Here is a 16,993-nt window from a genome sequence, read left to right on the forward strand (position 1 = left end):
AGAACAGGTATCTGACTCTGCCAAGGTGCATATATTTATAACATAGCTGAGCAAGATTGTAAAATCTGGGATTTCTATCCAAAAAATTTTAGACTAATTTCAAATATGTGATTTAGAAATAAAACAATATGGTTAGAAAGGCAAGTTTGCTTTAAATTCACTAGAAGTAAGATTTCTAAAATAATGAATTTACTTGGAAAGCTTCCATTAACTATGGCAAAACCACAACTTTGTATGATGTGAGAATTCTTTGAATCAATAAGTAAGAGAAGTTGGGATTCAAGAAAGCTTAAGATTTAGTTGACAGAGAAAGTGCTATTATTGTTGCTAAATAAAATAAAATTAGATTAGAGCCACATCTTTCTTTGCCCCAGACTTTGAGCCATTGCTAAAGTCTCAATGCAGTTGGCCGTATTGCAATGCAGTTTTGTTAAATGGCTGGAAAATGACGAACAGATAAGGAAGAGGCAAAGGGAACCATTTACTACAAACACAGTATAGGTAATATACAACACTGGGGATTGCATATTGACCTTCGGGCATTTGATCTCGATCAGCATGCCATGCTACAGCACAGGGACACAGAGTCATGTTTACAACACAGAGCTGAATTTAAGAGACTCACATAATTGCCTGCGAGAAGATACAGGAGCACTTCCATAAGCCGTGCCCTGTAAATAAAACACATTTTTTTTTTTTTTTGGAGCAAATGATGTCAGCATTTGTAACAGTAGGAAATGGTGGAAAATTTAATAAAAATGAATAAAAATATGAAATAAATGAAGTTTTGGGGGCTACTTCAATGAAATAAGGTCATGAGTTATTATATTGACAGACAAATATATATTAAGGTAGTACTGGTAAGAAATGAAGTAAAAGGAATACACCAAAATAAGGAAGTAAAATTTAAAAAATGTGACAAAAGATAGAATCATTTAACTTTGACAGGAAAGAAGTTTGTGAAAAGTAGAACACACATGATATTTATGATGTGGCCTCCTTACAAAGTAGGTTCCCTTGCACCAAATCCTTAGCTGATACAAACATTTTTTTTTCCCCAAAGCCTTTTATACTAAGCTGTGCATGATTAGTTGCTCTTTCCTTTTTCTATCTCAAATGTTATACAAGGGAAAAAAAATAGACTTCAATAAAATTGTCCTAATCTTTATACCAACAAAAATTGATCATAGAGAAGCAGTATAATTTTTATCAAACGAAAACATTAATTGTGTATGATACCAAAGTTAGAATGACCACACAATGAGTACTTGCATTATCCCTCTTGTTAACAATGTTCTTTACAAACACACATTGCAAATTAAGTTGTATGTTTTCATTGCTACCACTGATCTACAACACAAAATTATGTTATTACTATAACTCTAAGAGGTGTTTTCACATAGTAAGTAAATAAAAAGCTCTGTAAAAATCAATAGTTCATTGTAAATATAATTCACAAAAGAAATACTTTTCGAAAAAGAGTAGTATTTATTAAATATTTTCTATGTAGAGTCCCTATGCTCAGCACAAGAAAAACATTATCTCCACAAGTTCCCACAACAGTCTCTGAGTTAGTTACTATTTTTTACTTTTACTTATTTATTCCCATTTTGCTGGTGAAAAGGTCTTTTAAGATTGGTCAAGTAACGTTAGACTCAGTTTAGAATCAGTTACAAAATAATACAAGTTTTTCAGACTAATTAAGTAGTTCTGTCACATGATCCCTCTTGCTGGAATTTAATGAATTTTGCTTCTGATAAGGGATAGTAAAAAGGAAATAGGACATATAAATGTCTTATTTAATTTTCCTTTGTCCAAGAGTATGTTTGTATCTCTGATGGGTTTGGGGAGAGGCATGTCCTTTTGAGTATATTCAATTGGGATTTGCCTGGGAAAAGCTTAAATAAATTTTACTTTACACAGCAATTTTGTGAGGAAATTCGATCAAAGATTTGCCACCTCCACTTGACAGAAATCATAATATTCCAAAAACTTGCCACAGAAGCACTGGATAGAATATTTATTAGTACCATACCCATCAGTCACTCATCTGCAACAATATTGAACAATACAAGATGGAATTTTGAATACACTGATAGTTACTAAAAATTATTTCCAAGGCCTGAAGTCTGTTAGGACTCATATTTATTAGAGATTTTACTAGAGAAAGATAAAAAGTTCATTCCTGAAATAAACCAGAAACAAACTTGCTACTGTAGTAAAATGTAAAACATGGGAATGTAATATCTTTATAAAGCCCTGAGAGAAGCTAGTCAGTCTCCTAATTTCTAAACTTCCAGTTTAGGATAATTCACAATTAGGTAAACCCACAGAGCTCAATAGAAATATGACAAAGAAAAACTTGGCTTTAAATTTTTATATAAGGTCTCCAAACAATTTTATGCATGATACTTTTTCCTAAACTATAAAAACAAATGTCTCATGATCTAGATCCTCCAGATTTCTCCCCATATCACAATTCTCCCTTCCAGTTACCTATTTCTGCATTAATTAAGATTCTTTTTGACTGTGCCCTGTACAGGTAGTTGCTTTGTATTTGTGTTTTTCATTACACTTTCAAAATGATTTAATTTAGTTTTATGTTTATATCGGTGGAATGTTTTGCGATTAAAAATGTCATCCACATAGCACTATAGAAACTGAAATTTCCATTTCCAAAATGTTCACTTATTGGATACAGACTTTATAAACTAATACATTTACGTCAGTTAAGAATAAAGGGGAGCAAATATGACTTTTTTCCAAGTGAACTGCATTAAATTGATTGGAGACGTTATATAAAAATTTAAAGCCAAGTTTTTCTTGGTCAGGATTTCTATTGAACTCTTGTGGATTTACCTAAAGGAGACATTACCAAAAGGAGATTAATTATTGTTAGAAAAATAATTGTGCTTGAGAAACTGCTTAACATAACAAGTTAAGAAGATACTTAAAGGAGATGTGATGACTAATCCTACTTTCTCCAGGTTATTCATGGGTTTTTTTTCCCTAAATTATTTTATTTCTAAACAGTTGATTTTTAAAAACCCATCTATAATTTGAAAGTGTCAATTGAAACAAAATTTAGTATTATATATTGTATTAATGTATCCAAACTAAGGCATGGAACTGGATCATTCAACCATGGTAAAGAACAAGACAGTATCAATTGCAGGGGCTTAATAAATTCAGCAGAGGAGTATTCTACCAATAGAGTTGTTTTCCTTTACATATATATTTTAAACAAAAATAGTATAGTTCTTTGGTATCATTATCCTTATTTAAATAATAACTTCACAGTGCTTTACAGTACTCTGGGAGCTTATTTCTTATGTATTACTATATTAGCATATGCCATTATCTCCATATGATATAATGTCATTCCAATTCTCACAAATGGGAAAGATGAAGTATCAAAATATATTTCCTTGGCTACAAAACCAGGACATGGCATTGACAGACATAGAGCTGAGTACCTTGGGCTCCTAAGGTCCTGGAGCTTACCTACCAGATGCTCAGCCTTTAGATCACCTGAATACAAGGACAGAACCACAAAATGAGAAGCTATTCTGGGAATTATGTGCATGTGGTATTTTTGTTTTTAAACTATCTTAGTTGTAAACAATACCAAAAATTAACCCAAGATTCTGGAGCAAAACAAATATGAAAACCAGAGATCCAAGAAAGAAGGTAATAATCTCTCTCTCTCTCTCTCTCTCTCTCTCTCTCTCTCTCTCTCTCACACACACACACACACACACACACATACACACACACACACACATACATACACACATACACACACACAAAAAAAATGACAAAACTCCTTAATACCTTCTTAATCCTCTGGAAGCATTTCATAAAAATATGTTTTAGGCATAGCTCAGAATACAAATATAGAAAAGAAGAATGTACAGTCTGGTAGGGATAATTTTTTTTACCTGGGAAAAACATTAAAATAAAATCTCAACCATGATTTTTAAATGAGCACCCATTCACTGTCTTGAGGCACACATACAAGCAAACAATGCTTTACATGGAATATAAATATTAATATAAGAAAATTTCTAAATCCAAATATCCAAAAGCCTTTGGGCCAAGTGTTTTTCAGATTTCAGAAGTATTTAGAATTTACAAAATAATACCCCTAGCTAAATGTAGAGTGGAAATAATCAGACATTAACATTTCTAGAGCAAAAATATAACCCCATTATGATTAAAAAACTGTAAACAACTTCTTGTCAATTCAGATCAAGTCAGATTTGGCCACCAAATAGTTCATAAAAGAACTTCAAGTTTTCAAGGGATTTTGTTTACTTTTTCTTTTGAATCTCAGTCTTGTAGATAAGAGATTAAAGGGCTATCTTTTGTTAAAAATTACATAATTAGAACCAAAGAGGAGCATGAAAGTGTTAGAAAATTAGAGTTTTAATTACATTACATTAAACCCTCGTAAAGCTAAAATTCTCTTGACAGTGAAGTAGTTTAAAAAAACATTTAGTAGTTCAAAAATATAGTTGTTTAAGATTGTTTAAGCATTGAGAAAAGTAATTGACGTCTGAAATGATTACTCATGAATAAAAGGAATACTTGGCCTTAGTACCTTCATGATGTGTGTTATGTGTGTGTTTGTGTGTGTGTGTGTGTGTGCATGCACGCGCGCACTCACACATGCATAGTAGGATTTAGTTAATATAGTTAATATCACTATTTTAGAGGTTGTAGAATGATATGACTTTAAATAATAACAAGACATTTATGATAAGTATATTGATATTCTTATGTTCTTTCATGCTCTTTGGTACAATTTATATTCAAACTTATAAGAATAATGTTTCAAGTTTATATTCCACCCAGAAGTCTCTTCAAAGCTAATTAAGATACATGGGTTAATAATTCAAGAATCATATAATTTGTAAAATAATTTCCAATTTCTTGCCATCAAAAACTACTTGAGTGTGGGTATTTTAGTTACCTGGGTTACATAAGAAATGACTACTAATTTTGTGCTTATTTATATTATTGCTTTGATATTTATTTTAATCTTTAAAATAAAACACATCAAAATATTATTTCTCTTGAAGTCCCTGTTGAGACATAGACCTGCCTAAGGCATGGCCTTCATTTGCCACCTTAGTTGACATACATTGATAAAGTCACTTGCTCATTAATCAGACCAGGCAGTACACAGAACTTGCAAGGCAAAGTTCCTTTAAATAGACTGCATCTTTTGTACTCAACACATTATCTTTATAAGACCCAAAATAGTTTTAATCAGGCTGAATTTCTACTGTTAGCATTTCAGAGCTCATTTCAACAATAATTCCTTCACCATGTTTAAAGGTACTGTAGTAATACTTGAGATGATATAGTGAGTAGGATTTGGTATTAGATCTCTTAACTACCAGAAAGGGGGGAAAATGAGATGAATAAAGAAAAAAATATATAACATGGATACTTTTCTTTATTTTTTTCAACAGCCTCATAGAAACGCAGAAACAAAAACTTGTAAGAATAAAGATGAATCACATCTTTTTAGCCCCCAATAATGCTGTTATGTCTAACTACTTCTATTTCTATTCAGAAAAAAAGCTCACAATGAAGTGAATAAAATTGAAAGCATACCCTTTTTTATCTGCCTCTAATGGTATTTAGCATAATCACACACATAGAAAATGAAAATTCACTACAAATATTTTAACATTCTCATACAGATTTTCATATCATTAATTTTGAACAGTGATAGTTTTATGAGATCTATATAATTGAGCTATGTAAAAATATATAAATTTTCTTACATGAACTTAGTTTTAAATTCTTTTTTCTTTTCTGAAATAGCCTCTTCAAAATGATGATTCTTCTGCAATTTTTTAAAACACACCTTCCTCTATTTCCTCAGTAAGAAACCCCGAAAGAGGGAAGGAACTCTGATGGTACACTGAGAATTGAAATGCAGTATCACCCATAAGGAAAATATAAATTCCTCCTCGTACTTTAGATCATTTTAACTTATACTAGTAATCACAACTTACTCTATTTCCTGGGGATTTCCCAAGGCACAGCCAAAGGCAATCAGTTTCTCCTAGCTAGTCATAAATGTCCTGTGTTTCTTTCATTGCTTAAATATTGCCCTAAGCCCTTTTCTTTTATTATATCCCTTTGAAATGGAGCTAACCATTTCCCAACAGACACTTATCAAGGAGAAGGTTGACATTTGCAACAATAAGAAGCAGCATGCACTGTGTATAAATATGAGGGCCTGAAAGACTTGACATGCATCCCTCTAATTATTTCAGATTTCTCTTCTCTGGTTCTGAGTTCATTTAGTATCAATAGAAATTAAAGTCCATTAAATGTCAGTGTTCTTCACACTACACTAGGAGGGAAAATAAGTTAATGCTGAGGACAATCTATTGAGGTTTTATGTTTTTTGTAGAAACAAATAAACATTCACTTGAAACTTATTTTTCCGCAAAATTAAATACACGCACATATATATGTGTGTTTGTGTGTTTGTGTATGTGCGTATGTGTATATATACATACATACAACCTGATTAACACACATATATAGGGGTGTGTGTGTGTGTGTGTATATATATATATATATAGAGAGAGAGAGAGAGAGCGAGAGAGAGAGAGAGAAAGAGAGAGCGAGAGAGAGAGATTTGTCCTTCTAAAAACATACCTGACATATACAAAGGCACTCCAAAAACCTTTAGTGACTCACTAGGAATGGTAGAATTCCAAAACCTTTGCTTGACCCTTAGCTTTTTTTGTAAGCTTACCTTTACCTGCTCTTTAAATTTATCTATCACTTTCTAAATAACATTCAAATGGGTTGTTAAATAAAATAGGAAATGGGGAAATCTATAGATTGTTGCAGGTAGAGAGGAGGGAGATCATTCTGCAAAGTTTGTTTTGAGAGGCTAAATTTGACTCTATCTGATTAAGTTCATATATTGAGGATGCAGTAATACTCTGATTATCAAGACTCTGGTATCCAAAATATTCAGAAGCTTGAGAGAAATGTGGGAAATGGTCCATAAGTAGTAGTACAAAAAAAAGTCGTATCATTGCACTATTTCATGGCCAAAGAATAAACTTTCTTCAGGTTATAACATTACATAAAATACATTAAATCAGTGCCCTCTCATTTGACAAGATGAGAACCAGCCAGCCACTAGAGAAAGACTATAAAATCAGGCATCATAAACCTGCATTTCCATATGTTAAAACATTTTAATTTAAAATACATAGAAGCACTTTCCTTCATCTATATTTTAACATGGGACTGAGAGCTTTTCTGAGCGAGGGCTTTCTTCATGACTCTTTCCTCTTTCTTGCATAGTGACAGAGTAATATACCTCCCTCAAATTCCAGTTTAAGTTAAAGAGGTCCTATAGCTTTAATTTCCTTGAAAAGCAATGTGGATATTGATTCTTTATATGCATTTAATTATTTTGCCCCAATTTTCCATGTTTTCAATACTTTCTAAAACATTTGACTTGACTTTGTTTTTTCTTTTTACTTGCTTATTTGATGTATATCTAATATTAAGAAGCTAGTTTACCTAATAACAATAATATTTAAAATAACAATTAAAACTAGAATAAACACATATGGGGAAAGAACTCAAGAGACAGACATAAGCAAACCAACAGGGAGAGGTGGGCTTATTGCCTTCAGTGTGGTTACCTTACAGAGGAATTGTGGCATTCAATCAACCTAGTAAGTAGATTAAGTGGAGAACCCCAATGCTCTGGAATGATCAAACAAGTGTTAACTTTGCTCAATGATTTGGTTCCTTTTTTTCCCCCTGTGGTACCATCACTGAATCTAGGAGCACTTAACCACTGAGCCTGGTCCCCAGCTCTTTTTAGCTTTTATTTGGAATCAGGATCTCAGTAAGTTGCTTAGGACCTTACTAAATTGCTGAGGCCACTTTGAATTTGTAATCCTTCTGCCTCAGTCTCCAAATCTTAGTTCCCTTATTTTTTAACATCAGTATAAGTTATTGTGGGGATATATTTGATCAAAATTGATTTTCCAATACTTGTATGATAATTTTAAGTTACCTGGAAATTTCCCTTAATTCATAGTACCTCAACCCTTGTGATGGTAGGGTTTTTGTACATATTAGTATATTTTGTGATTGTATAAATCACAGTTAATTTAATAAGTTAATTTTAATTTTCAAATCAGTTTTTAAGTAAAAATTTCAATAATATATTCAATAGCTTAGTCATAATCAGACTTTATTTTCCATAGCCACAATCATGTGGATAGTAGCTAAACTAGTGAACAATCTTTTCAGTATTCTCCTTAACAAACAATGATATAATTTTAATAATCATCCTGTTAATAAGATATAGGTCTCACGATTTTACTAAGAGTGTTTCATGGGGAAAAAATTCAGGATTGCATAAAGGAATAAAGGAAATTTTAAGCATTAGAGAACAGTGGCACAATTCTTTTCAGAAAATGCTCTATTCATTAAAGGACAAACTAGTTTGGAATTACTCTACGTAAGCAATAAGGCATAGTCACTTATTACTAAAAAAAAAGTCATATACCTTTAAAATGTTAGAAAGTAGAAAGATGACAAACTTTATATCCAATGTTAACTACAATGATGTATTTATTGTGCAATCTACTATTCTTTACTCATTATGTTTTAAAATGATAAAACTGCAGGAGGCATTTAAATTCTCAAAAAAAAAAGAAGAAGAAAAGAAAGAACAGCACTTCTTTTTTTTACAGTTCTTGGGTAATAAAAAATAATTTGTGCTCTCCTGAGGAAGACGTTCTTTAAATGCAATATAAATGTGCTTTAGGAAAATTACCAGACACTCTAGCTCACCCATCATTAGTTTTTCATCCTGGCGGTTTGTTAAGGCAGCAGGGAGCATATTTATGGTTATGGTACATGGTAGTGTAATTATTTCCCTCTTTTCCTCATTTGTCCATGCTAATACACACACACACACACTCACACACACACGTCTATGTATTCTTCATTGGAAATAAGCAACATCCTTGTGAAATGGATGACATTAAAAGGAATATCAAGTTTTCATTTTATTTTAACAATATAGATTTTAAAATATATATCACCATGCTCCAATTTTATACATACTAAGGTGAAGGTTAAAAAAAAAAGGTGGGGAGTTTTCATTTCTAGAATTTTCCAATAATTGAACCAGGAGAATTCTTCCAGTGTTTATTTTAGAAAGGTTTTACAATTTTAATGATTATCATCATTATTTTTCTATCAGACTTTGCTTTTCAGACTAAACTACACTAGATCTTCTACTTTCTTTTTATGGATATGAGCTTTCAAATCTTCTAATGCATAATATTTAACACTGTTCCAATATATATCAAATGTCATCTTGGCTTATAAAGTAGAAAGTAGAAGCAAATTTAGACTTAGATAGCTAAAAGACTCTGCCAGAGATGTGCGTTAGGGTAATAGCTATAAAAATGTGGGTCAGTTATTTTACAGAACTCAGTGTCCTCTGAATTTGCAGTCTGTGTGCTCATTTTATAATATAACATTCAAGTGATATATATATTTAGGAAAATCAATAGTTTGAGATTGTACTGTAGGCAGATGAAGCAAAATGAATATACTTGAATTTTTAAAATTGGCAGTAGGCTATAAAAACTTAAGGGCAGAGTGTCATAATTAAAATTAACCTCTTCTGACCCATAACAAGGAGGAGATGCAGATAGTTTTTTTTCTCGTATTAGTTATATTTGTAGCAAATAAGCGTTCTAAAACAGTCACTATCATAATGTTCAATCAAGTTTATTGAGGCTATTCTTTAAACATTGGACAAAGCCACTTTAACTACCTTTTGTCTAGGATATGCTTAGACATGCAGTAATTCTCACATTGTTTATCATGTATGCATGTATATTTCAGGACATTTTCACATTTGCAACTTCATTTGCTTCTTAAAAAATCCCCATAAGCTAGATAATATTACCCCCATTTTTCAGATAATGACACTAAGATCCAGAATAATCAAATGAGTTGGGGAAAGTTCATGAGTTAATAGTAGAGTGAGTTTGATGGTAAAGGGATTTGGACTATGCTAAACTGAGTTAAGATGAGCAATTAAGTGAATTTTTTTTCATGTGGTTAGAGCCTCAACCTTAAATCATAAAGATTAAAATTTAATTATCATACTCTTCTATAATTTTCAGTGAGTTTAGAAATGTTTTTGAAAATTTTGCCCCACAGTATTGTCCTTATTCAGGCATAGTAAGAATACTTCAAGTGTGGCTAGATACTCATAAAAAGAGAGTAAGGAGATTTCTAATTTTTTAAAACTTTGTAATTCAATTGGAATTTAGTTTGAAATTTGGAGTGAGAATGAAATACAAACATGGTTTCATGTTATACTCATTAGCACTATGAAATAATACCAATACGGAAAAAAAGTAAACTTTAGTTGAGGAAAGTTACACACTTTTACATCCATTCACTCATTCATTCAACTTATCTTCTTAAGCACTTAAAATCCACAGCTACTATTTGATATTTTAGTTATGTGTTCAACTATGGGCACCCTCCCCTAAAAAGCAATATATGCTGCCATACCTTGAATGCCTACCAAGTGCCAGACGTCTGCGTGTCCACTAAAAACTGTTATAATGTAATAATAAAGATAGGTGTTACCATTCATTGAGATAATTATTTTTCAATAACTACATTAAGAGAATTATTTTAAACTCACAACACACTTACTATATATATATATTTTGCATCCCTATCTTCCAGTAAGGAAATACACAGAAAGATATTAAATAATTTGCCAAAGTTTCCTCAGAGCCACAAACTACAATTTGAGATTTGAACCCAAATAGTTCAACATCAGATCCATGTTCTTAACCACCATACTCTGTGAGTTTTGATCATTTACAATAAAATCACATTTTTATAATATTTATTTTAATCTTCCCAATAATTCTCTGAGGCAAATATTACCTTCATTTTACAGCTTATGAAAAGAAGCTTAAGTAAGAGTTGAAACAAACAACTTGCACGAAGTCTTACAAACCCATCCTGCTCTCAAGTCTACCATACACATTTACATTAGGACTATTTATTGCAATATCACACAGGAGCATATTAATCATATTTGGGGGGCATAGGCAAGATAAAGGTACAAAAAAGGCCATATACATTTTAAATATTATATTCTTGCTTTTTAAAATTTCAAAAATCATCATTATCATCAATGGAGAAAAAGACTATAACTTAATTGGATTTCTTTTCTGTCATTGTCTGGCTTAGTATCATTTTGATTTGAATTATATTTGTAAGGGGTGGAGTAAGCAACAATGAAACACTAGAATTTTCAGTGCTTAGACCTTTCAAAAGTCTTACTCATATTCTGTTTATCTCATTTAATAGTTACAGTCATCATAAATGAGGTAGTATTACTTGTGGAAGAGAGGAAACTGAGAAAATTTAACAGCTTTATTCAAGTTCACAAGATTAGACAGCAGTAGTATGGAATTTCAGGGGATTATGACTCCAAAATCTAAATTATTTCCAATATTTCATACTAATAACTAGTTTACTCAAAAGAAAATTAGTGGGATAATGTGGAAACATAAAATCATGTCAAAAGAGACACAGTTAAGAGAAATAAATATATTATTTTAGAGAAGAGAAAACTCATGTACTATAAATTGACTTATTATCCCAAATAAGACAGGCTAAGCAACAAAAGATGGATTAGAACAGTACCAGATTTTGAATTAACCTAAGATAAGAAATTTATTGACAGTCTAAGCTACTATCAGTTAGTTGTATGGGGTAAAGACTCTAAACTCACATTGGTGCAGTAAAAAGACTATAAGAACAATTGTGGAAGGAAGGACAAGGCTTCTAGAAAACTGGCTTTCAAAACATGATTATAGATTGGAATCATCTGGAAAATTAAAAAAAAAAAAGAAAATACTCACACCTACATACCACCTCCTGTTATTTTGACGTAATTGGAAAGGGGTATGCCCTAGCCATCAGGATTTGAAAAAAACTTCCCAAGTATTCAGTTCTAATGTTTGACAACCACTAGACTAGAAGTCCTGTGAAGTGTTTATGACCATACGGAGTCTTCTGCCATAAGATAACTCAAATCTAAGTAGAACTTGGCGAAACAGCACTTTCGAAAATTGGTTTTTAACAAGAAATAATTTTCCTAGTATAATAGTTTAGACCCCATATTTGGAACCATACTGAGCAGAATTCTGCCTCTGCCAACAGTCTCTCTGAGGCTCACTTGTTTCATCTACACAGGGGATACCAGTATTTCTCCCCTTATGGACTAGTTAAGAGGATTAATGTAAGATCTAGCACAACACCTATAAAATAGTTGTTATTACTTACATGATTAATTCCAGTGAGGTAGAAAGTACTACTGAGGACCTTTTACTCCTCTTTCAGTGCCCAAGGATGAGGGTGCACGTGTATCCTGGGGAAGTGATGAGGAAACAGTGGGGGATACTGTTGGATAATTAGTGATTTTTTTCTCCTCAGCACTCTATTGCATATTTTTCATGCCCCTTAAGCTTATAGAGTGTGCTATTATTTTTAAAGTGACAATGTAAGCTCACCCAGGTGAGCTATTAAAAGTAATAGCATATAGGATCTGAGGTCATAAGTACCAGGCTGTATATCCACATCAACCCTAGAAGTTAATTCTGCTATGAATTGTATTAATTTGGAAGTTTATGCTCCTGTGACTCTAACACATAATAATATATGTGAAAGTATAAACATATTTGAACATTTATCTATCCTTACTTGTATTTTGGAATCCTCTGAAAAATTAAAAAAAAAAAATACTCATGCCTACATACCACCTCCTATCATTTGGACTTAATTGGTATGGGATGTGTCCTAGCCATCAGGATTTGAAGAAACTTCCCAAATAATCAGTTCTAATGTTTGAAAAACCACTAGACTTGAAGTCCTGTGAAGTGTCTATGATTATAGAGAGTCCTTGGCCATGATGTAATTCAAACCTTAGTAGAATTTGGTGAAGTTCTTTGTTTTTATTCTTTTTTGCAACTTCTTCCTTTTCCAAATGCTTCTAAGTTGAAAAAATTCTCTTCTGTAAGAATATCAAGGTCTTCTTCAAGTTTGTAAAGCTCAAATCTTTCAAAAATATCACAGCTTCTTTTAAGACTGTCAGGAAAATTAATATCGGAAAATGGGCCCACATAAATGCTGTGAGAGCAAATATCCATCCCATTTCATCTAAACTATTTAATTAAAACAAAAAAAACTGATATTTTTGTTTTCAAAGAAAAGAACATAGCAATTGATTTGCCAGGTAGCTCAAATGTGTGTCTTTACTCTGACAATCACACAGAGCATATCATTTCTCTCATGATACTTTGGAAACTTGCTTCCATCTAGACTATTTTTTTAATAATGCTATTTTAACTCCATATTTTTTATTATTTCTTTAAAAATGCTTTTTTCTTTATTTTCCCAAACCTCTCTCTCATTATGTATAATTGTTTTTGTAGCAGGTTTAATTTAGATTGTATTTGCAAATTATTTTCATAATCTAAAACCATTTTAAGTTATGGTTTTAAAAAGGTTCTTATTTCATGTCTTATGGAATGAAGGAGAGAAGTATTGTGTTACAACACATCAGTTCTGCTGACTCTACCTGTGCTATGTTGGTGACCTTTGGCTAGTTACATTCTTGCTTAAGTTTTCACTTGTAAATTAATTAAATGAATAGTGCTTGTAAAGTACTTAAATTATTTGTTCAGTATTTAGTAAGACTGTATAAATAAGCACAATGGTTTTATTTCTGTGCAGAAGTGCAGGCCCTGACATGTAATACATGTCAATGGATAAATCCGAGGTCAGTCACTTATATCTACAGTTAATTATTTGTATGTGGTCCTCAATTATCACAATCTCTTTGAGCTTTAATAACCTTACCCTAACCACAAAGATAATAACACCTGCTTTGTCACAGGATTTCTATGACCATTAGTCAAATATTGAAATAAGTGAGACCAATTTTTAAAAAACTAAAATGTTCTACATATGCAAGCTCTTATTAATATTGACGTTAATTCAGTTTATCTGATAATGTGTACAATGTGTTTTCATGTATCACGTAAAAAGACTTTGCTTAACTCAGGGGACACAGAATTGGGAACCACACAGTTCCCCTCGGGAGGTTATGCCTTATCAACAATACTGTCTGGAGATATTGCTGACTTTTTTTTTTAAACTGCATCCTATTATATCTTATTGTGAACAAAATATTAGCTACCCAAAGTTGTCAAACGTAATGTCATGTAATTTTGTGTGTTTTATTATTTTTTGTATGGTCTACCTTTTCACATTGTAATAAAATATATTTCTACTCAGCTGATTCTAAATGAGCACAAATTCTGAATTAGTGACATCTACAGTAGTAAAATTAATTGAATAATCACTGCATTTGTTTGCATAAAATGCATAAAGTGATAACTGATGTTTATATAAAAATATTGTGTGTCGTATTTCACATTCCACTGAAAATCTCACCAATTTCTTTTTTCTCTTTTGGAAAATGATGTCTTACTAAGGCAAAATCATTAATCCTAAACAGCCTCCAGTTAAATGCTTAAATATTGAAATAAATCTTTTCTTTCTACAAATAATTCTCCGAGTAAAGTTATAGTGCAATAAGGAAGACGTATTTTGATCTTAAGGTTAACATTAAATATTTTTCTTCTGGTCTCCTGGCTGGCTCACTGGCAGCGCCTATAAAAGCACTTGCATGTGCTTTTCTACAGTGGGATTTTAGTACTAAGGTGAATCATTCTAATTCAGAATAAGCTGAATTGTTTCTTTGCAAATACAAAAACCTAAATTTAAGTATACGGTGAAGTCACAACACAAAAAAGTTTATTTTGATTATGTACCATTTGTCTTTTTTATTCTTAGTAAGATCCTTTTTTTGAAAAAAAAATTACTTGCTTAATTTTAGAAGGTCATTTAAACACTGTGTGATAAAAAGCCTGCTTCACGGTCTGCTTTACATTGGAACATGATTCTAGGCATGCAGAAACATTTGTGTGTATGCATGTGTGTATTTCAATGAGGTATGCAAATTAAAATGTGAATATTAAAATCTATTTTTCATGTTGAGCCCAGCTTGATGCTAAAAAATTTAGGATTAATAATTGGCTGAATTTTCTTTTTGATAAATAAAGCAAACATTGAAGTGTACCATGTGAATTTCACTTTATCAGTGGGATATTTAAGAACATGCCAAAATTTATTAAGATAGTACAAAAGTTAGTGAAAATTTAATTATTTTTCCAGCATTTCCAATTACATGCTAATAACTCTTTGTGTTGCAAATTTATACTTATGATGTCATTTTCTGCTTTATCTAAGGTAAACAGTGTTAATGTTTGGGGGCTACTGTGATACTTTCTAGCCACATATGAACTTGAAAAGAGTGGGGAAAAGTTTTACTCTTAAAATATATAAATAGACTGAAATAATGAAAAGTCTCCATAAAGTGACAGGATGATTTCTAGGCCTTTAGGACTATGTCATGATTGACTATATAAAAACACTTAAAGCAAAAATGTGACAGAAGGGAGTTTATTTTTTAGTCCAGGAAGCACAGCATTGTGAAAGACATGAAATCCTCCCAGGGACAGGGTCTTCGGTTTTGATGTCACTGTCTTGCAGGTTTACTTTTAGCATAATTCTCCTTAAAATGAAAATCAAACAACTGAGTCCTTAATCAACATGCACTTTAGGCCTATTATACTCTAAGATGGCTTTCTCTATGTTACCTACAAGAAGACATATTTGAATAAATCAGCTGCTTTCCTAATTCAGTTAGTGTTCTAACAAAAAATGATTAAATCAGAAACTTGAATTTATACATCAGTCACATAAACTCAGTTTTTGTGAGTTTGCCTGTGAGTGAGGGATTTGCTCCTGGAATGCTAAAAGTAGTTGATCATCCTGCAAGGTTGACAGACACTTGAACTTTGGAAAAAACCCTACTGACTACTACATTCACTCAGTAATAATAATAATAGTAGACTCTTACGTAGGTCTAACTTGTGAAACACTGCTGTACTTCTAATATATTCTATGGCCATTGGAATCCTGTAAGTTAAATATTTTTTATTAAATCCTCCTTTTTGGAGGAAGAAACTTAGTTGTAACAGTAAATAGTAGAGGGTAGGCATCAAACCCAGGCACTCTGGTCCCCAAAACTGTGTCCCTGATGTTTGTGTACATAAGAACTTACAGAGTACTTGTTAAAAGAATCAATATTATTCAATGTCTATTAATATCACATTAATATTATTTCCTTTTGTATCTTTCTTCCTGTGGTTGTTTTCAGAATTTTCATATAGCCAAATCTAGTTTTATAACAAGGCTAATAAAACTTAAATTTTCTTTTTACTTTAATAGGTTCTAAAGATACTATGAGATTCTACTTGCAATCAGATACTAAAATTATTAGAAAAAAATAAAAGTATCTTGAAATATTTTTTAGAATAATTGGATGGCAAACATATTAAAGTTATAGAAATTTCAAAAATATAAACTTCCTGTATTTTGCTCAGTTTTTAAAAATTGTACTAAAGTATAACTGACAAAATTACCATCTTGAACTTTTTTGATTGCAGAGTTTAGTGGTATTAAATACATTCAAAATGGAATGCAACCACCAGGGCCATCCATCTCCAGAACCTTCTTCCGTCTTGTGAACTGATCATCTGTTCCCATTAAAGAATAGCTCCTCCTTCTCAGTCCCTAGAAACCACCACTCTACTTGCTATTTAACTACTTAAGTATCACATTCAGTGTAAGCACCTTTTATTTGTTCTTTGTTACTGGTTTATTTTCACTTTCACATAATGTCCAAAAGGTGAATCTAGGTCATAGCATGTCAAAATTTCTTCCTTATTTTCTTTTTTAT

General features: G+C 31.7%; 1 protein-coding gene across 2 annotated transcripts in view; it reads right to left on the reverse strand.

Moving 5' to 3' along the window:
- The window catches only part of Ccser1 (coiled-coil serine rich protein 1), a 1,227,237-nt gene that overhangs the window by 260,893 nt on the left and 949,351 nt on the right, over window positions 1-16,993 (reverse strand). The window contains exon 11 of one of the 2 annotated variants that reach the window (XM_058583853.1): window positions 626-671. The exons of the other annotated variant lie outside the window; for it this stretch is intronic. Coding sequence (XP_058439836.1) covers window positions 626-671 — 46 coding nt within the window. The remainder of the gene's footprint in view (window positions 1-625; window positions 672-16,993) is intronic. 2 annotated transcript variants of the gene reach the window in all.

The sequence above is a fragment of the Marmota monax genome, unplaced genomic scaffold (genome assembly GCF_021218885.2).
Source record: "Marmota monax isolate L192 unplaced genomic scaffold, Marmota_monax_Labrador192_F-V1.1 WCK01_AAM20220418_F8-fsc00002, whole genome shotgun sequence".
NCBI lineage: Eukaryota > Metazoa > Chordata > Mammalia > Rodentia > Sciuridae > Marmota > Marmota monax.